At 39.8% G+C, this 22949-nt stretch overlaps 1 protein-coding gene across 2 annotated transcripts in view; it reads right to left on the minus strand.

Annotated features, from left to right (window-relative positions):
- The window catches only part of GPR156 (G protein-coupled receptor 156), a 68832-nt gene extending 46173 nt beyond the window's left edge, over positions 1–22659 (minus strand). For both annotated transcript variants that reach the window (XM_041002885.1, XM_041002884.1), the window contains exons 1-2: positions 22550–22659; positions 22195–22331 (exon numbers count right to left, since the gene is read on the minus strand). In XM_041002885.1, coding sequence (XP_040858819.1) covers positions 22195–22331; positions 22550–22645 — 233 coding nt within the window. In that variant the 5' untranslated portion in view covers positions 22646–22659. The remainder of the gene's footprint in view (positions 1–22194; positions 22332–22549) is intronic.
- Positions 22660–22949: the final 290 nt, after the last annotated feature.

Genomic DNA, 22949 nt, shown 5'->3' on the forward strand with positions numbered 1-22949 from the left:
GTTAGTGTTTCCAATTTTTGACTAACATAAACCAAAGCTGTTGTAAACATCTGTGTACAGATGTTTTCTGTGAACATGCATATTTATTTATCTAGGGTAATACACAGGATTCTAACATCTGAATCACACAGTGAATGAATAGCTAATAGGTTAAGAAGCTGCCAGTCTTTTCCAGTGTAGATGCATACCAATGTATGAACATTTAATTTTTTTGCATCCTTGCTAAGATTTGGTTTTAGTAGTGTGTGTACTTTTGGTTTATATTGGCACAAACCAACAATGGACAACATTTGATTTTCAATCCATATTTGTTTATACTCCAGACTAAATCCTAGAGAGGAAAAGAAGAATCTTTGCATGGTGATTTCTACTTTTGTTTGTTCCTAACGCAGAGAGAGAGACAGGGAATACACACATGCACTTACACACACACACACACACACACACAGAGAGTGAATAAGGAAGATCCCATTTGCTGGTTGTTTCCAAATGCCCACAATGGCCAGAGGTGGAATGAAAGTGGAGTCAGAAGTAGAGAATGCAATTCAGACCTCCCATACAGGTACCAGGGACCTCATTATTTGAGCTACCATCTACTGTCTGTCAGGGTTCCCAGCGGTGGAAGATAGAACTGGAATCAGGAATCAGACTCAGGCAGGAAACAAACTCAGTGATGGTCAGTGTGTTTGGAAATTCAGGTATCTTGACCATTTGACTGCAAGGTCAAATGCCTGCTTCTAAGATGCCAAATTTTTATTAAATACCTCTGATATGCCAGACATTGTAGCAAGTGCTACAACACTAGATACTGTATTTGACTTGGAAAACTCAAAATTTAGCAGAGGAGATGGATAAATAAACATGATTATGAAATAATGTATTGGATAATACAGGTGTGTGTAAATTGCTATGGACACTGAGGGAGGAATTACAGCTTAGAAGGGTAGTTCTCAAATATTAGAATGCATCTGAATAACCTGAACAGTTCATAAAATACAGATTGCTAACCTTTATTCCCCAGAGCGTTGGATTAGAGACCAGGATGAGCTCTGAAAACTTGCATTGCTAATAAGTTCCCAGGAAATGCTGCTGCTTCTAGCCTAGGATCCACGTTTTGAGAAATAGAATTTATCCCTGAGGATGGAAAGAAGTTTTTCAGATGAGAAAAGAATAATGCAGTAAAGGACAGCATGAACAAGACATGGTGAAGGATGTACATGTTGTGACTAAGGAATAGCTATTTCTTTGTGTAATTAGAGTACAACTTAACTGAAAGGAAAAAAGTGGAAATCATATATTAGGGCCAGATTATAAAATATCTTAAATACTTACTTAAGAAATTGCACAAGCAGAAGTCTGCATCTGAAAACCAGGTTGTATTTGAAAGTAAAAAGTTGTCAAGAAGGCAGTAGCTGAAAACATGGGCAAAACTAGAGGACTACTGTAATAGTCCAAATGAATAATGTATGAGTCCACTCCTGGGTAATGGAAATGAGCAGCACAAGATGGAATTGTGAGACACTTCCGAGATGAAGGCTTTGGTACTGCCTGAATTTCCAGAATGAGAAATGGATGAATTGTCCTACTAGCAACCAAGATGGGAATGACACAGATGGAGAGCAAGATTACTAGTAAGATATGACTCTGGTTTTGGTTACTAAATCTAGACTAACGATGAAAAACCTGTTTGATTATACCAATTAGGAAGTTAGAAAATGGGATCAGAGAGGCAGGGCTGGGGTTGTGTCCTATAAAAGGTTAAAATCAAATGTACCGTGGTGTAAGAAGCAAAATAAAATTAGAAAACAGGTTGATAGCAAAATTAAATGAACAGATGGAATTCTGGAGCTAGTGAAAGCAACTGGGGGCAGTGCGGTAGGCCATGCAGCAGTATGGTACCTTAAGCTACTGCTTGGGATGCTTCTATTCCCTGTTAGAGTGCCTTGTACAAGTCGTGGGTGCTCTGCTTCTGGTCCAGTTTCTGGCTAATGAGACAATTCTGGCTAATGGTAGACAATACATGATGGCTCAAAGACTTGATCCTTGTCAGCCACATGGGAAACCTGGATTGAAATCCAGGCTCGTTCTGCCTGGCTCAGCCTAGAAGTTGCAGGACATCGAAAGTGACTAAGAGTTCAGAAGATTCTGTGTGTGTGTGTGTGTGTGTGTGTGTGTGTGAAATTCACCTCTCCCACCCTCCTCACTCTGATTTTCAAATAAATGTTAAAAAAAAAATAAAACAGAATGAGAGAGGGAACACCAAGCATTCATCTATAGAATACAAGAATAAGTTCAGAAAGGTGGGGCAGAAGAAATAGTTAATGGTATTTTATATATATGTATATATGTATGTGTATGTATATACATATATGTGTATGTACAGATATAGATATATATACAGACATATTTCAACTAAATATATATTTATAGGTACCCAAATATATATAAGAATATAAGATATATTTAGATATACAATATCTATAAGATCTATGACATATGTGATATATATTTAGATATGTAAGTATAATATAGCATATATATATCTTAATATATATATCAGCTGTATATGTATATGTAGCAGCTAAAAAGGATGAAGTCTGAAAGTGTTGCTTGATCTAGTAATCTTATCAACAAGTCAAACGTAATGATCTTTCGAAGAAGTGAGAAAAATGAGTTAAAGAGTGAACTGGAGATGAGGAAGCAGAGCTGACCAGCAGACAGTATTGTAGAGAACTCTTTTAAGCGGGTTAGTGGTACACAGGTAGAACAATACTGGGCCAATAGCTTGAGGGAAAGCCATGATTAATGGAAGAATTTCTTTTGGAGACTTTCAAAGGTTTCAAGAGACCCATCAATAGTTTCTGGTGATTAATCAGGATTTGTTCTCTCCACCTGACTTGAAATACGCATTACACAGAAAACTCTTTGATCAACTGCCTATTCATTGGCAGCCATAGGAGTGTGATCACCACTTTGGTATCTTTCTCAATAAATTAATAGAAACATGATTAATTTAGTCAATTTTTTTTGTGGTGCCTGAGCACTTCTTGTATTCGGGTAATACCATCAAAAGATTCTTAATAGATTATGAAAAAAATCTCTTTATATATTCTGGACTCTCTTCAAAAATGCCCCTGAAAGCTTTCCCCCTCCCCTATTTTGTACCTAACTTGACATACTCTACAGGCTTCCTGGTCTCCTCTGGGCAGCTTTCTACATTCTTTGATAGATGTCATTTTTCCTCCATAACTATCACTGTGACTGTAATATTTTACATGCTTGAATCTCTTCAAAAACCTATTACTGTTTTCCTATACTTTCAGTAAAGTTTGATAAAATTTTCTAATCTTTCAATGATGTTTAAGAGCCTGTCTTTCTCTTGAAAATATTTTTGACATTTATTTTCATTTTGTTCAAAAGGCAGAGAGGGACAGATTCTTTCTGCTGGTTCACTCCCCAAATGCCTGCAACAGCTAGGGCTGGACTGAAGCCAGGAACAGTTAACTCCATCTGGGCCTCCTGGCAAGGAGCTAAGTGCCTGGTCATCTCCTGTTGCCGCCCCAGGTGTTGATTAACAGGAAGCTGGAGTCTGAAAGCAGGGTTAGATATTCTGATATGGGATGCTGGCATCCATTACAGTATCCACTGCACTGAACACCTGCCCTGAAATCCTTCCTTTCAATTTCTCCCATCTAATACTAATGATTTTTTTTTTCAATTTGCTTAGTGAGCACTGAACAGTTGAGATAAATTTTCTGCGCTTATGAATGCAACTGCATTATGATTACTCGTATTTATTGTACCCAGGATTACCTCATAAAACCCAGCTCCTAGCTGCTGGGCAAGAACGTAGCCAGAGGATTTTTCTCTTCACTGTAGGTGAGTTGGAATTTCCTGTCACAGGAAAATTCATCTTATCAAAAACAGTTATTAAAAAGCTCGCTTCTAACTCTTGACCTGATTGTGGACTTTGTGAATCCACATTTGGGTCAAATCTTCCATTTTAAATGCCTGGCCAAAGTCTGAAGTTTCTAAGTCCTTAACATTTCTTTATTGGTATCATCAACTTACCTAGTCTATAGCAATGTTTCTCAAACATGAGTAAATAAAGATTTGTTTGCAAATGGCATCTTGGCTCCTGCACCTAGATGCTTTAATTCAACTGGATCTAGAATAAGACCTGGGCACCAGGATTTTTTTTTTAACTATCCCGGGAGACTCTAACGGTCTTTAAGTACTGAGTAAGGTTGACACTCAGCAGTATTAACCTTTTTTTCCATACATTTGATATCACTGACAGAAGAAAAGCTATCGGACTTGAAACTCAGATCATGGCTTAAGAGTTTAGACCATGAGTTTTAAATTCAGGAGTCGAGGTGGATGCATAAGACTATAAAGACGTATATGAGATGCTAGGAACATGAAGGTTAAGGACAGCATAATTTAGGAATCAGATATGCTAGGATGCTGAAAACTAGCTGATGGTAACTAAGAGAAGGCTGTGAATGAGAACCAGTGTAGCAAGCAGGGTGTGGGAGTACAGAAAATTCTGAGAGCTCCTCGTGAGTCAGTCAGAGGGTGTACTAGAAAGGCCCATGCTAACATGGGGCTCTGTGGCAGAGGTCTAGGATTTGGGGCATCTGGTGAGCCACCAGAAAGAGATGAGCAGACTCTCAGTAAACACTGTCCACTTCTCTTTAACTTCTGCTACAGGGAATAGTGACTTAATGTGAGATGCTGGGTAGAAGAGAAATACAAATAAATCAAAGGAGCTTAAACTGGACTTTGGGGTTGACTCTCAACATCCAAAGGGATATGGCTACTTCGACTTCCATCCAGGCTGGTGTTATCACAAATTAGATTTGGTAAGATTTACATGGAGATCTGCAGAGTGGTGATGTTTGGGGCCAAGGCAGTGTTATTTATGGCCTGAAGTTGTGGTTGGGCTTACTATTACATAAATTGAACACTAAGTAAAACCCAGATCACTTATTTTCTTGTGTCTAAGGCCAACATTCTGGTGGCAGGAACTAAATTGATCATTCAAATTAAAGAGGTCAGTAGTACAAAGGACATAGAGGTTAGAAGACAATTAGGTCTTTGCCATGCTGGGCTGGTTGGCATGACACTGATGCAATGTGAAAATTCTCAGGATGGGAAGTCATGGTTCAGATGTTACAGAGACAATATTACCAGTTTGTATTCTCTTTCCTCCACCTCATTGAAAAAAAGAAAAAAGAGTCAGTAAGTACAGATGTGTAGAAAAAAAAAACATCCTTTCGAAAATTAGTCTTACAGATATGCTGTTCTAATTTGCTAGTTCTTTTGTGCTGAGGCATGTTTTCCAGCAAACAAAACACACTAATAAATCTATCAAGGGTAGAAAGGCAGTGGGGGACAGCTGCAGCCGCACCATCCAGGAATGACAATGATTAATTCCTACATCTGCTCAGTCAGACAGAAACAAAGGTCACTGTGCATAGATTAGCATCCTGATCACCACCCCCTCCCATCACACACACACACACACACACACACACACACACACACACACACACACACACACTTTCACCACTAACAATGGCAAAATTCAAGATGCCTTTAAAAATGCTTACTCTCTGACCAGAAGAGAGAAAAAGCAAGCTTCTTAGCAGGGTGGTGATGGAAGAAGGCTCAGAATAGGATCAGGCACTGTTTAATGTCAGATTACTCCCTAATCTTGTTAGCATCCCGATTGAGTGAAATTTGGATGTTCAGTTACATTCACGAGAGCAATGAGAACAGCAAATCGAAGAACAAATCCTGATGCAGTGATTTGATCAAAGGATGAAAAATAATCATGATGAGGCAGCTGAACACATGTGAACATTTGGTTGATTATTACTACATGTTGTGGGGCTTAAACAATAGCAGCGTATCTTCTCACGGTTCTGGGGGCTGGAAACCTAAGCTCAAGGATTAGTCAGGCATGGTTTTCTGGTGAGATCTCTCCTCCTAACTGATAGGTGACTGTCTTCTCATCATGCTTCGACAAGGCCTTTTCTCTGTGCAGGCATGGAAATCTGGTTCTCCTCCTAGTCTTTCAAAGACACAAGCCTATTAAATTAAGGACCTACCCTTACTACCTCATTTCATTTGAATTACTTTCCAAAGGCCCTATCTCCAGATATGATCACACTGAGGTTGGGCCTTCAACATGTGAATTTCAAGGCGAACACAGGCAATCCAAATATCTTTTATGTAGCAAGGCATCTGGAAGCAGAGTGTTTCTCCTCACGCTCACTAGTCTGCTGAAATCATTGCTTCTTTCTGTTCATGACTCTTATCGCAGTAGATCCCTGAAAGATTGCCATTAAAAAAATATCTTGGGCTAGGAAAGGTATTTTTAAGTTCACAAATTATAAACATACAGCTCAGAGAATTATCACAAGCAATTCAGTTCCACAGAGAAGAGTACAATGCCTCAAAATCTCACCCTGTAATTATGAACTTTTCCTTCCCTCCAAAGGCAAACTTCTGTATTGACTTTAAATAATGGTTTAGTTATGCCAGTTTCTGAACTTGATAAAGGGGATCCCCCAGTGCATGCTGCTTTGCACTGGGCTTTTCTGTTGGATGAAATTCATTCATGTGGCTAGGAAAAACTATAGCATGTTCATTTTCACTGATGTGTTATAGTATCTCATTGCAGGATTATATCACCATCAGTTTATTCACCCACAACTGACAGACATTTGAATGATCACAAACAATGCAACTATGACTATGTTTATGCATATCTGCTTATCAATGTATACATAGCTCCACTGAGTGTAATTTACAAGTTGACTTGCTGGTCACGATGTATATGTATAAATTTTGGAGGATATGTCAAATTATTTTCCAAATTGATTATACCATTTACACTCTCACAAGCAGATCAGACTTTCATAGTTTTGCATTTTTATTTCAATATCATTACTATAATATAAACAGTTATTATATCTATATATTTTAATTTGTATTTCTCTAGCCATATAAAACCATTCATCTATTTTCCCTTTCTATACATTTGTCTATTCTTGACAATTCATATGAATGGAATCTTATATCCTGTAGTCTTTTGTGGTTGGCTTTTTTCAATGAACATATTTTCAAGTTTCATCTATTTAGCATAAACCATGCTGAACAATGTTTAGTATATGCCTGTGTCACATTTCATTTACTCATTTATCAGTTGATGAATATTTGGGCTGATTCTACGTTTAGGCTATTATGAATAATGCTGTTATAAACATTCATGTACAGATTTTTGTTTGGACATTTTTTTTTAAGATTTATTTTATTTATTTGAAAGGTGGAGGTACAGGAGACAGATAGAGACAGAATTATCCATGCACTGATTTACCCCCCCAGATGGCCAGGGTTGGATTTGGGTGTTGGAACCCAGATACTTGAGCCATCTTTTGCTGCTTTACCAGGCTGGGAAGTTGGATGGCAAATGGAGTAATTAGAACTTCATTGTTGAGTCACATAGCAGCTCTACATTGAGCATTTGGGGAACTGCAGGCTATTTCTACCGTGGCCCCAGTTTTTATAGTTCCACAGCAGTGTAGGAGGATTCTAACTTCTCTACATCCTCACAAACACTTGTTAAATTTTTGGGTGTAAAGTGGTATCTCATTGTAGCTTTAATTTGAATTTCCCTCATGTATGATGATGTGCCCACTGGAAATTTACGTATCTTTGGAGGCAGATCTGCTCAAATTCTTGTCCATTTAAATATTGGATTACCTGCCTTTTTTGGAGTTATAAATATTCTTGGTGTATCCTAATGCAAGTCCCTTAAAACATATTTACATTGATGATACTTTCTTTGTCATGTGGGTTCTTTTCACTTTCTCAACGGTGTGCTTCCAGGCACAAAAGTTCTTAATTTTGGTGATACTTAATGAACCTATTTTTCTTTTTTTAAATTTTATTTTTTATAATATTTACATAGTTGATTAGGTGGGAGGGGTCAAGGATTAGGGGAAAGTGGGTGAGAATATTATTTCTACATTTTCTTTTTCTTCTTCCTGTATCTAGGGAAAGCAGGGACATAAGGGGAGAAGCCACATCCAGCCTCCCAACTGCCTGGGGATGGGGAACCTGTGCAACCTGTGTGCCAGTCTAAAAAGGAGCATTACCTGTGCTCTAGAACCTTCTGCTCTTTTCTGATCAGCCCTGTCCCTCACTTCTAACCACCAGCATAGCTACTACTCTGACTTGTGACATTCTAGATTGGCTTTGCCTGTTTTTCTGCTTCATGTAAATGGAATCATGTAAGTTATGATCTTTATATTAGCTTTTTGTCCTCAGCAATCTTTTTGTGAGCGTCTTCCCTACTGTGGCATGCAGTTGCTCACCGTTTATTTTCATTGCTGTATGGGATCCACGCATTGAAATGTATTCAGACAGTAACAGCTAATGGACATTCGAGCAGTTTCCAATATGGGCCTATTACAAACAGTGCTGCTAAGTATACTCTAGTATATGTGATAAATACTGTTGACCTTTTATATCTGAAGATTTTGCATCTGTGGATTCAACCAATTTCAGTTAGAAAACATTTGAGAAAAACTGCTTGTATTGAACGTGTACAGCCTTTTTGATCATTCATCCTCAAACGATGGAGGATAGCAATTATTTGAATTGTACATACATTATATTAAGCATTGGTAATGAAGAGTTGATTGAAAGTATACAGGAGGGTGTGCTTAGCTTTTATGTGCATAGTTATATGTAAATCCTTATGTAATTTTGCATAAGGCCTTTGAGCACTCACATTTGAGCATGAGGCATCCTGGAAGCACTCTCCTGTGAATACCAATGAGTGACTCCATGTATATGCAACTTTGCTGGACTTATTGGGACATAGGATATGAATTACGGTGAACATCAGTAAAAATTGCTACATAGTTTGATAAAGTGGATCCTTGTGTATTCCTGTATTCCCACTGCTCCTCATCCTTCCCAAACTCAGTCTATTTTTATTGTAGACATTCAGACAAATCCTGTGTTATCTCATTGTGTCTTTTGTTTGTTCTTCTCTGATGACTAACGAGGTTAGTTGCCCACTAATGAAGCTAAAAATTTTGGTCTTGTGTTTTTCTTGTTGATTCATCAGTCTTTATTCTGGATAAAAATTCTTTGAAGACATACACACTGTGAATTTATTTTTCCAACCTATACCTTGCCTTTTCCCTCTCCTACAGGAGTCTTTACTAAATGGAATTTCTTGATTTTAATGAAGCACAATCTTTTCCTTTAAGAATAATGTCTTTTGGGTCCAGTGCAGTAGCCTAATGGCTAAAGACCTCACTTTGCACACGCCGGGACCCCACTTCCCATCCAGCTCCCTGCTTGTGGCCTGGGAAAGCAGTAGAGGACAGCCCAAAGCCTTGGGACCCTGCGCACGTGTGGGAGACCAGGAAGAGACTCAGGACTCCTGGCTTCACATTGGTGCAGTCCCAGCTGTTGCGGTCACTTGGGGAGTGAATCAACGAACAGAAGATCTTCCTCTCTATCTCTCCTCCCCTTTATACATATATCTGACTTTACAATAAAATTAAATAAATCTTAAAAAAATAATAATGCCTTTTCTGTTTTGTTTGATTGCTTTCTTGTCCCAGGATTAGAAAGACATTCTCCACTGTTCTTTTTGGAAGTTTTATTGTTTCACCTTTTTATAGTTTAGCTGGAATTGCTCAGTTGCATTTTTCCCTTGTGTGGACTGCCAACTGGCCAATGTACTGTTTATTAAAAAGTATCTGCATCCCAGTAGCATATTTAGTATGTCTTAATTACTAGCTTTGTAATACATCTTGTTTTTTTTTTAAGATTTATTTATTTATTGCAAAGTCAGATATACAGAGAGGAGAGACAGAGAGGAAGATCTTCTGTCCGATGATTCACTCCCCAAGTGAGCACACCAGCCGATGCTATGCAGATCCGAAGCCAGGATCCAGGAACTTCTTCCGGGTATCCCACACAGGTGCAGAGTCCCAAAGCTCTGGGCTGTCCTTGACTGCTTTCCCAGGCCACAAGCAGGGAGCTGGATGGGAAGTGGAGCTGCCAGGATTAGAACCGGTGCCCATATGGGATCCCGGCGCAACCCTGGCACGTTCAAGGCAAGGACTTTAGCCGCTAGGCCACGCTGCTGGGCCCAGCTTTGTAATACATCTTAACACCTAAGAGAAAATCTTTCTTCCCCTTCAGTCTATTTCTCCCTGCCCCCTGAATTTCCAGATAATTCTGAAAAACAGCTTGTTGGTTTTCTCTCTCTCTCCCTCTTACACACTCACACACACACACAAACACACACACACACAGCCCAAGCTGGAATTTCTATTGCAATTGTATTGAATCCATGCATCAGTCTGGGGAGAAATTACATCTACACAATATCAAATCTGCCAATAGAGCCGGATCAAATAACCCCACTTAAAATTCCCAGTGAACATCTCTTGGCTATTTTGGTTCTCTGTCCTTAGATCTGTCAGATTTCTCTTGACTTTCTGTCTCACTGACACACATGGCACAGTTCTGCGGCCACAGGTGGTCTGTCCCTGGAGGAACATCATGGAATCAAGGTTTCCTATCACTGTGCTTTGTATTGCTGCCCTTGATGCGCTTGTCTCTCCTATCTGCACTATTTTCATGTGGAGATTCAGCAGCATCTAAACTCTACGCTGCCACTGCCAGATGCCCAGAGTCCCTTGCCACTTACTGCTATTATTACAATTATTTACTTTACAATGTTTTTATTTATTTAGCTTATGGGAAGGCAGAGATAAATACAGACAGATGGACACACACACACACAGAATACAGGGCACTCAGTCGCGGTCCCCCATATCGATCACAGTGACCCAACTACTTGGGGCATCACCTGATGCCTCTCAGGTCGTACACTACTATTACAGCCTTGTCACTTACTCATTCTAAAAACTTAAATGAATACTTTTTTGAATTATTTATACATAAAATTGCATTATCTTTAAGTAACTTACTTTCTTCCTCATCAGTTTTCGGTAGATGATATATGATAGTCCTTTCAATTTATTTTTAGCGCCCATGTTTGTTCTGTAACCCAGGCTTCCTCTAAGTGTGTACAAGGAGTGTCCCTGGAAGTAGACTTGCTACTTTGAGACTCTCATCTCTCTTGGCTTGGATAAAGAAGGGCTCTGGCCCTTGACACATCTCTGGTGTACTGCCAACCTTAAGGTATTGCTGCAGCAAAGTGTGTAGAGCAAAGGCCACATCCATGTAGTTAGCACTCAGCCTATGAACCCCAGCCTCGCCAGAGACAGAGTTGGTGCTCACCCAGCCGGTATGAGCAGAAGGGAACCAAGAAGGACTCCCCCAAACATCTAAGTTTTTCAAGTCTCACATTTAGCCTTTCACGTCCTTGCATTAAGATACCCAAGGAGGGTTTGGCATGATAGATGGCTCAGTGGCTAAATCATTACCGCGCAAGCGCTGGGATTTCTTAAAAAAAAAAAAAAGACAAGGAGGGATACCCAAGGAGCCTGATTTTATTCAAGATAGTGGTACAAGTATCTCTTTCCAATGGTAAAGGTCTGTTCTTGGGGCCAGAGCCGTGGGTTAAGGGCCCACCTGCTGTACCAGCACCAACTCAACTCCCAGCTAGTCCACCTGTAATCTAGTTCCCTGTTATTGCACCTAAAAAGCAACCTAAGATGGTCCCGAATCTTTGGAACTCTGCATCCACATGCAAAACTGGAAGAAGCTCCTGGCTCCTGACTTTATCCTAGCCCATTCCTGGCTACTGTGGCCATTTGAGGAGTGAACCGCAGATGTAAATCTCTCTCTCTCTCTGTCTCTGTCTCTCTTTGCAACTCTGCCTCCCACATATATAAATAATTCCTTAAAAGAAGATAAATGTTAAAAGTCTATTCTCAATAGAGCAGCCAAATTTTTTGATAAAGTAAATCAAATTGCGTCATTCATCAGCTTCAAAACCCCACAACAGCTTCCATACACTCAGAGTAAAAGCTGAAGGCTTCACATTGACCTACAAGATCCTCTGTAATTTTCCATCTCCTCTCCTACCCTCTGCCTCCTTTACTCAGCTCCTGGTCTGCTTTTCCTTGAACACTAAGTATATTGCCACCTCAGTGCTCTTGCATTTTCTTTTCCCTCTATCTGGAATACGAATAGAGAGATCATTTGTCTCAAAGACCAAATGGTTTCAATGCTTTGCTTTTTAAAATGCCTTTCAATTCTATTATTAAATGTTATTTTCTTAGTGAAGCCTTCTGACAGACAATCTAAAATACTAATTATTATCCCATTTTCTTCTAGTAAGAATGGTTTTCCTGTTTTGCTTGTTTTTCTGTTCACTATCATTTAATGTATTTTATAATATTTAATTTATTGTCTGCTTATTCACTAGGAAAGCTAGGTTCATGAGGCAAGTGATTTTTGCTTAGTACCTAGCACACTATCTGATACATTGCTGGTCAATTCAATGCATATTTAAAAATTATTTGTTTGAGAGAAAGAGAGAACTCTCTCACCTTCTGATAGACTCCCCAAATGCCTCCAATGGCTGGGACTGGGCCAGGCTGAAGCAAGCAACTCAGTCTGAGAGACGGATTTTATGTGAAGTTGATACTATGTTTAACAGGTTAAAAAATGTGTGTCTTCTAACGACATAAACTTTATCATCATATCCTACTATATTTTAGTCCAGTTAATATGTTCATTCAGGAAACAGTGTAGTATAAGCACAAATAAGACACAAAGATGAGTAAATTCAAGTTGCTTGTGATTGATGAAGGAGACAGAGCCTGCTCTCCTTGCAATCCAGTAGGTGCCAATCAGCTGTGATGGGGCAATGCTAGCCAAGTCTGTAATAGTAGGTGCACTAGGAGGATGTAGACACTTCATCAAGGCCTGATGTTGATGGAGGCCTGACTGCATCATGGACCATAGTCTCATACTACTTCTGTGTGTAAACTCTTACCCTGCCTCACAACTGCCACTGACTCATCCACTTTCTACTCCACAGTTAGTAGCCAAAAAAGACTTCATCCTTGTTCACAGTCCCAGACTTACCACTCTCACCTCTATATTAAATCTCATTTCCCATTTATGCTTACATTCCAACAGCTTTTTCTTTAAAGATTTATTCTTATTTTTGTTGGAAAGGCTGATTTACAGTGAAAGAAAAAAGATCTTCCATCTGCTGGTTCACTACCAATGGCTGCAACAGCCAGAGCTGAGCTGATCTGGAGCCAGGAGCCTCTTCTAGGTCTCCCACATGGGAACAAAGTCAGGAGGACTTTAATCATTCTCCACTGCTTTCGCAGGCCACAAGCAGGGAGCTTGAGAGGAACTTCCTACATGGGATGCTAGTGCTTGCATGCAGAGTATTAGCCAATTGAGCTATCATGCCTGACCCTATCCCATCAGTTTTGACATTATTATATACTACTATCTACTTTTGGCTCCATGCCCAATATCTACAATTGATGACCAAGTCTATTCTTTGTGTTGTGAATTTTAGCTTCCTTTTTGGACAAGGCTATACAGGATCCTGGATGCTGGGCTTCATCTAGTCCTTGGACTTGCAAGACTACCCTTTGTGGAGTTATAGAGCAGGTGTTTTATTCTGGGTCTAACAGGGTTCTCCTTTTCCTCCTTGGCCAATAGTCATCAGAGAAGATTCCAGAAATACTTGTCAGCAAATATAAAGTACAAATCGTTTCATGACCAAAAAGATCAGTACTGCTTTCCTTCATCTCTAAGTATGCAAATCACAAAGAAGGATAGACCTGAAGCAGTTAACGTGAAAGGTACAGGCCCCCACTCCTGCAGCAAGGCATCAGTGCTTGAAAAGCTACTTTCAAAAAAAAACCCAGGATGTACTCTTTTGAATCGCTCCTGCTTTCCCTCTAAGGTGATGCATTTAGAGCTGCTAGAAATCCTTGAAATTCTATCTTATACAGTATCTTGAGCACAGTATGTGGTCAGTTCAGCACATAGTTATTAATATTGCTGAATAAACTTCAGTTGTATGAAAAGGGTGATCATGAAACAATAAAGAGAAAAAAATGAATGCAGTCCTCTTTGAAAGCATAGAGATCCTGAGGACTTTTATAATAATAAAGGACAATGAGAGATTCTCAAAAGGGTATGGAAATAACAGGCTTGAGAACCAGGACTCACGCAGTATGTCAGATTTTCTGAAGGTGGAGAAAATGAACACAGCAGGTGGACATTACAATAAGTAAGGCAACTCTTTCAGATGCAGCCAGAGGGCCTGTACAACGACCTTAACCAGGAAGGAAGTGATAACCAAGTGAGGTGACCTTAGGAATGGACAGAATTCAGTCACTCGCCAGTGTCTGAGTCTGCCTGCCACTCCAGGCCAGGGTTCAAGTAGAGATGGCAGGTGCCTCTGTGTACAGTTCTCAGTGTTGGGGGATGCAGCCCTGAGCAGCACTGTACATTTTTGCTGGGTACACCAAGAGGCAAGACCTTAATTGCTCTCTATTCAGCCATTTCTTAGGTTTACCTTGCACTGAGTACCTTGAGGGATCAGGTAAAATCTACTACCAAACAAGGAACAGGCTTGTTATAACTCTAAAAATAGTCAGCCTTCTAGGATCAAGGCTTCTCTGCACTGTGTGTGCAAAAACATCCATTCATTGTCAACAAAGGATACAGTAAGGCAGGGGTGGAGAGCCAGCACAAACCCAACCTCAAGTTCTGACTACTGCTCTTGCCAAAATTAAGTACTTTGTTTCTGAGCCAAGAGTCTAGATCTTTGCTAATATCCACGATATAGTACTAAGCTAACTTGTTAATCCACATGTAAAGTAAAAGCTCATACTCTATACAATTCATATTACTCAAAATTCTTGATTTCCCAGAAAGTAAAATTTCCAAACTGGGGATTATGATGCGAATGCTACCTTTAACTATGAGAAGTAAAAATATGTATATCACAATTACTATGAATTAATATTCATCCCTCCACGTGTCTCTTTGTAACTTTCCTTTCCTACCCCTGTTCATTAACCCTATTCACCTGCAGGCAATCATTACTCTGCTCTTTGTAGCTACAGACTAGCTAACAACACAACTGTTCCATTTTCTAGAATTTTCTATGATTGAATTACACAGCTTGTAAATTTCTTCTGTTTCTTTCCTTCAGCTTAATTATTTTGAGACTTATCCATGTTGTTCCAATATCAACAAATAATTGTTTCTATTGCTAAATACTATTCTACTATATGCATATGTATAATTTATCTACTCTCTCACTCTTGGTGGATATTTGTGCTATTTTCAATTTTAGGCTATTCCAAATAAAGCTGTTAATAGTGTACACTTCTGTGCAGACATTGGTGGGTACTTTAAAACATTTGTGGAAGAATGCAACTGAAAGGTAATATTTCCCATAAAAATTTTCAAGAGTCCTCATATAGTTTCACTTCTCTTGAGAAAAAAAAAAAAAAACAAAACTCAAAGGCCTAACAGTATAATAGGGTACTGTTGGATCATAGGGAAGGTCTGTGTTGAATTTTTACATAAAATGCCAGAGAATTTTCCATAGTGGTTGTACTATATTATCACCAATAAAATAAGCAAATGCTTGATTTAGCCTTTTAAACTTTCAAAAATTTTTAGTCATTTTACCAGACAGTGATAATTTATTGTCATTTTAATTTGCATTTCTATAATAACTAATAGAGTTAAGTATATTCATATCTTTACTTGCCATCAACTGTTTTTTTGGTGAAATGCTTGTTTAAGTCTCACTCTGCAGACCCAGTGTGATACTGCAGTAGTGAAAGTCCTCACCTTGAACGCGCCAGGATTCCATATGGGCTTAATCCCGGCAGCCCTACTTCCCATCCAGCTCCCTACTTGTGGCCTGGGAAAGCAGTGGAGGACAGCCCAAAGTCTTGGGATCCTGCACCCACCTGGGAGACCTGGAAGAGCTCCTGGCTCCTAGCTGCTGGCTGCGGATTGGCTCAGCTCCAGCTGTTGCGGCTGCTTGGGGAGTGAACCATCAGATGGAAGATCATCTTCTCTGTCTCTCCTCCTCTCTGTATATCTGACTTTCCAATAAAAATAAATAAATCTTTAAAAAAGAGTAGATTTTCATTATCAATTAGTTTTCAGATTTCTGAAGAAATCTGAGTATAGGAGTACTTAAAAATGTTCACAAAAAATGAAACTAAAATGAAACTAAAAATGTTCACAAAAAATGAAACTAAAAGGTTCTAGTGTTCAAAATTTTGAAATGTCTATTTTTTCATAAAATGTAAGTTATGAACTTTTTCAAGACTCCCCATGTGCATGAATTTTAAAAATTTGCACCAATATAAATCTTTATTTTAATTCACATTTCCATGAACTCTTGAAGTGCTCACATTTTCTGGATACAAGTATATTACCTGGGATCTGCTAATTTCTGAATATGGTGTAATAAATAAAGCAAAGTTCATTTTTGTAAATGGATAGCCAATTCTCCCAGCACCATTTGCTAAAAAAAATTCCCCTTTTCTACTGAATTGCCTCTGCATTTCTGCTGCAAATTGGTTGCTAATGCATTTGTGAGTGTATTTTTGGAATTCATTCTGTCTTTTGAAGCATATTTTATCTTTGCCCAATATCAAGTTGTTTCCATTACTCTAGTGTTATTATTAAGTCTGGACACCATTCCACTAAGCCCTCAACTTTATTTATCTTTAAAATTGTCTTGACTTCCTAAATGCTTTATACTTTCATATCAACTTTAGAATCTGTTTTTTTTTTTTTGATATGTGTGAATAGGAAAATATACTGATAGCTGCAGTTATAACCGCAGGTCACCTAGGGAAGAACTGAGATCTTAACAAAACTGAGTCTTTAATTCATGAACACAGTACCTATTCATTTATTTAGGCTTTCTTTAATTTCTCTCAACAAAATTCTATAGCTTTCAGTGTTCAGGTATTTCATATTATTTGTTATATTACTCCTGAGTATTTCCTATTTATTCATAATATCCTAAATGGTTGCTTTCAATTTTACTTTTCAGTTGTCTATAGTCAGCATATAAAAACACAATTATTTATTCATTTTTATTTATTTGAAAGGCAGAAAGAGAAAGACAAAGAGAGATCTCCCATGTTCTGTTTTACTCCCTAAATGCCACAACCATGGCTAAAACCATGACTGAATCCAGGAACAAATAACCTAATCTAAATCCCCACATGGGTGGCAGGGACCAAATCCCTGAACCATCACCTGCAGCCCTCTAAGGTGTGCGCTTGCAGGAATCTGGAAATAGAACTAAAAAGAGAGCTGAGACTTAAGGCCAAGCACTCTGATATTGGATATATGTATCTCAAGCAACAGCTTACCCACAGCATCAAACACCTACTCTTACAACCAAGTTTTGTACATTGTTCCTGTGCCCTGGAAACTTGATAAATGCATTTATTAATTCTAAAAGCTTTTTAGAAACAGATGACACTGAATTTTCTATATAGGTGGTCAAGCACCTGAGGTAGAGATATTTATTTCTCCAATTTTAAAAGTAAGCATCTTTTATTATGTCTTTTTCATGTATTATTACAGAGGTTAAAAACTCCAGTGCTGAAGCACAGTAGTGAAAAGAATTGTCTTCCTCAGAAGACAAAACAAGTCAAACAACCACCTCAGCTATTTGTTGGCAGCGAAATACTGGGCAAATGGAGACTCTATGAGGGACTGTGTCAGTCAGTGGATTCTTCAACGACCTCATTGTGCTTGGAGTGGCGAGAGTGGCAGCAATTCATAAATGGAGAACTATCAAAACCACTTGAGCAAGTATCTCGGAGCATGCCCCACATCTGGGACTTGGGGCAGGTGGGAAACTGGGTGGGGCTTCTCCCTCAATATCCCCCTTTACCTCAGATACATGAAGGAAACAATATGGAAATAATAGTCTTACCACTTCCCTATAGCCCTTGAACCTTTTTACCCTAATTAACTATGTAAAGATTGTCAAAAATATAATTTAAAAAAAGACTATCAGTTTGAGAAAAAAAATTGTCTTCCTTCTAACTTTAATAGTAAAACATTCAGCCTTTTATTAAAAAAAAATAATGTTAGCTACAGGTTTTTCATATGTGCACTGTATCGGGTTGAGGAAGTTTTCTTCTATTTCTAACTTGTTGTCACTTTATTGATAATGAAATCTATCAAATGTGGGTGCTGTCACAGGGGCATAACAGCCTAATCTTCCACCTGCAGTATTGGCATCCTATTTAGATGTTGGTTCTAATCCTGGCTGTTCTGGTTCTAATCCCAGCTGCTCCACTTCTGATCAAGCTCCCGTTATGGCCTGGGAAGGTAGTGGACGATGGCTCAAGTTCTTGGGCTCCTGCACCTACATGGGAGACTTGGAAGTATCTCCTGGTTCCCAGATTCAGACTGGCCCAGCTCTGGCCATTGTGACGATCTGGGGAGTAGCCCCCCTCCTCCATATACACACATTCCTTCTTTTTTTTTTTTTAAGATTTATTTTATTTTTATTGGAAAGGCAGATATACAGAGAGGAGAGACAGAGAGGAAGATCTTCCGTCCGATAATTCACTCCCCAAGTGACTGCAACAGCTGGAGCTGAGCCAATCCGAAGCCAGGAGCCTCTTCCGGGTCTCCCAGGCGGGTGCAAGGTCCCAAAGCTTTGAGCCGTCCTTGACTGCCTTCTGGGGCCACAGGCATGGAGCTGGATGGGGCCGCTGGGATTAGAACCAGCACCCATATGGGATCCCGGGCGTGCAAGGCGAGGACCTTAACCACTGCGCCATCGCGCAGGGCCCACACATTCCTTCTTCTAATATCTTTGTTGGGTTGGGAACTCAGGGTAATGCTATCTTCACAGAATGAATTAAGGAATACTTTCTTATTTTCAGCTTTAAAGAAGAGTTTAAGTTGACCTGATAATATTTATATCACAGTACAAGCACAACTCAACTGGGTGCCTCAGGTTCAGGGTCTTACAGAAGTTGCAGCCAAGGTGTGGCCATGGTTATCTTCCTCTAAGGAGTGACAGAAGAGTTCTTCTAACAAGCTCATTTACATGGTTGATAGCAGGCCTCAGATGGTATGTTTGAAATTCACTAACGTGGTTGTTAGTAAGTCCCAGGCAATTGCTAGATGCCAACTAAAAATATCAATGCCCTTCCACGAGGTGGCCACACCATGATGACTAACTTTCCTCAGAGTGAACAAATGGAAGAGTGAGAGTCCAAAATGCAAGCCCGTCATTTTTTTGTGTGTACTTTAACACCAGAAGTGATATAGAATGAAAAGGAGAATCAGTGAATCTAATTCATGCTCAAGGAAAGGAAATCTCATTAGAGCATGACTGCCAGGAAATGGGAATTGTTGGAAAACATTTTACAGGCTTCCTACCATAATTAATCACAATTTTAGCTTATTATCCTTCTAACAGCTATAGAATCTACAGCGATTTCTCTTATTCCTTATTCTAGTAACTGTGTCTCTCTCACTTTTCCTGAACCTTTTGTCCTAAGATTGGTCAATTTCATTACATTCATAGACAGCTTTTGGGCACACTGACTTTTTTTTCTACTATTCTTCTATTTTTTATTTTACTGATTTTTCACTGTGATTTTCATCATTTCCTTTCTTCTAATTTGAAGGCCTCATTTGACGAATTTTTTTCCTTTCATAAAGTAGAAGCTGGAGTCATTAATATGGAACCATTTCCCTCCCCCCCAGAATGGAACTTAGTGCTCTAAATTCCCTCTCCCCCAATTTGATGTGTTATATGCTTATTTTCATTTAGTTCAAAAGACTTTTCTAGTACCTTTTGATTTTTTACTTACGATTTTATTTATTTGAAAGGTAGAACACAAAGGCGGGGAGGGGGGAAGAAGAGGAGAGGAAGACAGAGAGGAAGGCAGGGAATGAGGCAAGAAGAGGGAAAAAGAAAGACAGAAACAGATTTTCATTCACTCCCCAAATGATTTCAACAGTCAGGGCTGGGCTAGGCTGAAGCCAGGTCTCCTGCAAGGGTGGCATGTACCTGGGAACTTTAGCCATCACCCACTGCCTTCCCAGGCACATTAACAGGAAGCTGGATTGGAAGCACAGCACCTCAAGACTTAACCCAGCACTCCTTGGCAAACAATGGCTTAAACCACTGCACCACAATGCCAGCTCTTTGCTTTATTGTTTGGTAGTAAGTTATTTTGAACTGTTTTGTTTAGTTTACGATTAGAATTTTCCAGAGACTTTTCTGTAATTGATTTTTAATTTGATTCTATTGTGTTCAGAAAACATACTTTGCATGACTTGTATCCTTTCAAATTTAATAAGATTTTTTTTCCTATGGCCTAGAATGTAATCTGTCTTGATAAATGTCTTACATGGATTTGAGAAAAATGTGCATGATGCTGTTGAGTGGTGGATTATATAAATCTCAATTAGGTCAAGATTGTTGAGAGTGTTTTTCAAGTTTTCTGTGTCTTTATGGATTTTTCTTGAGAGACTACATTTTAAAAATTCTGATAAAAATGCAATATCTGCAACTGAGTGTAAGCATTGTTATGCTAGTAAAATATTGTTATTCATCTGGCATCCACACTCACATGTTCACACAGAGTCACATATTTAGAGACCACAGAACTGAAATGAAATAAGCATCTGATTGGGATACTTGCTGCACCTTTGAACAAGCATGATTGTTCAGTAAAGCGGGTTGTTTCATCTTTCCTTGTTTGACCTTGTAAGCTACTTAATTGCAAAATGTGTTTTCACTCACAGATCTTATTACTTTACTCTTTATGCCAAGTCATGCTCCCAACTGCAAACAATACAAGCTGAAAAATCTTTAAGAGAATGAAAGAAATATAGGTGTTTCTACTTTAATGCTGCTTACAGCTATTCCTGTTTGAATAGATAAATAATTCTTGGCAAATCTTGCATGCTGCAAAACTGTACAGAAAAAAATTATGATGGGGTCATAACACTCAAAACATTCTTATCTTTGTAACCAGAGTACTAATACAATGACTATCCCAATTAAAATACAAGTACAACCTTTTGTAGCCAGTATCAGGAAGACAAAAAAGGGTCATTGGATATGAAATGAGAGCATTGGGTAGAGACTTTGATAGATAGTTAAAGCGAGTCTTGAAGAAGAGGTGACAAGAGTACCAAGACCTAGAAGATGAGGAGGGACCAATCATGGAACGACGTGAGGAAGACTGTCAGGTAAAGGGAAGGGTAGGAGACAGGAGTACAAAGCCTTGAGATGGGCGTTAGCTTGGTGTGCTTGAGGAACCAAATGAAAAGTGACTGGGACAGCCTGAGGGTGTACTCAGGTCAGGGTGCCAAGTGCTGATGTCATACTAAGGTTGACCCTGCCAGCCAAGTGTCTGTTGCTTAACAATTCCCCATCCTCTGTGCCTAAAATTCCAGAATGCCTGCCAGACAATTACAGTTGGCTGATCCTTCGCCAAACTGACAGACTACGGAGCCCAGCATACTTGCTCACCACAAGGTATAATGCTGGAAGAGACTGACCTTGGAGGGAGTTGTTGGATTCTGAAGCGGGTGATACAAAGGTGGGCTGGGGGATAGTGGTGAGCGCTGCAGTAGAGCCTCTTAGGAGCCAGTGGTAGACAGCCGAGCAGGAGGAAGGCAAACAGTGCCTTTGTGGGAGAGACATGGTGGCCCTGAGGCAAGGCTCCAGTATCAGCAACAGCAGGGCCTTGCAAGTCCTTTCTAATGAAGTCATCACTTTGCTTCTGCTGTCAGCCTTGAGAGATACTTTTCCGGATTAGCTAGTGAATTCACAGGCAGCCAGAACTGTCTAGCAGAACAGCTGGGTAGCAGGGTTTGCTCAGAATCCTTAACCCACCCATACTGGTTCTTCCCTCCATATGGTCTCTTTTTGTATCTGTGTTAAGAATAAACACAAACATCTCACCTTCTATGAGGAGAGACTCCTCCTTCTCTTGGCTTGTGGAAACTAGTACAATACTACGATGGACCTGCCTCCTCTAGAGGGAATCTGTACTGCCAGGTCAGGACAATTTCAGGCAGAGTTTGTGCCTGAGAGGGTGAGACAAGCTTTGCTGCTCCTGACTATCCACCTCTGGGAGATAAGAAACTGGACCCGGGGCTGCTTACCTGTTGTTTCTGCAGCGAATGGTGAAGGCGAGAAAAAAGAGCACCAGAAGAAGGCCACAGCTGAGAAAAGTCCAAACAATACCCAAGAGGACGGGAGACAATGAAGGGCTGCTCCTACTGCTAGGGTGTGTAGACGTCTGAGGACAGAATCAAGGAAAAATGGTTAGGAAGGCAGGTTCTCCCTAGGTCAACCATGGGCTACCCCATCACCATCAAAGCTGGGAAATAATATGTCCTGCATGCGTGGCTCCTTTTCCTTTCTCCATCCCTCCATTTCCACCCTCAATGACAACACGACCAACACCAACAACAGGACTGTCAGAGCAGTCCTGCTAGCTCACGGCATCTCACTTACAATTGTTGTCCCACAGAGATCGTGAAGGGGTCTCCTCTCCAACTGCTGGCCAGGAAAACTGTCACACAAGTCAGAGCAGTTGATTTCAGACTCCATGTCACCATTCGCTGCTGTGGTGTGTACTTCCTCACAGTCTTAGGAGGGATGCTGCTTCTCTCGGACTCAAACACAACAGCAGATCAAGTCTTTTCTTCAGAGACCCCATTTTGGAGCCGGTTCCTGGCTCAGAATGTGGGATGAAAATCCCATCCATGTGTAAGTGAAGGGTTATTTCATGAAGCTCCAGCATTAGAGGCCCTCCAGCATCAGACATGTCTAACTGGTCCCCTGCTGCCAGGGAAATCAAGAAAGGGACCACTTGGCAACCATCTGTTCCACACAGAGACGATTCTGGCTTGCC

This window comes from Ochotona curzoniae, unplaced genomic scaffold, assembly GCF_017591425.1.
Source record: "Ochotona curzoniae isolate NIBS_2020 unplaced genomic scaffold, NIBS_Ocur_1.0 scaffold_2587, whole genome shotgun sequence".
NCBI classification, from domain to species: domain Eukaryota; kingdom Metazoa; phylum Chordata; class Mammalia; order Lagomorpha; family Ochotonidae; genus Ochotona; species Ochotona curzoniae.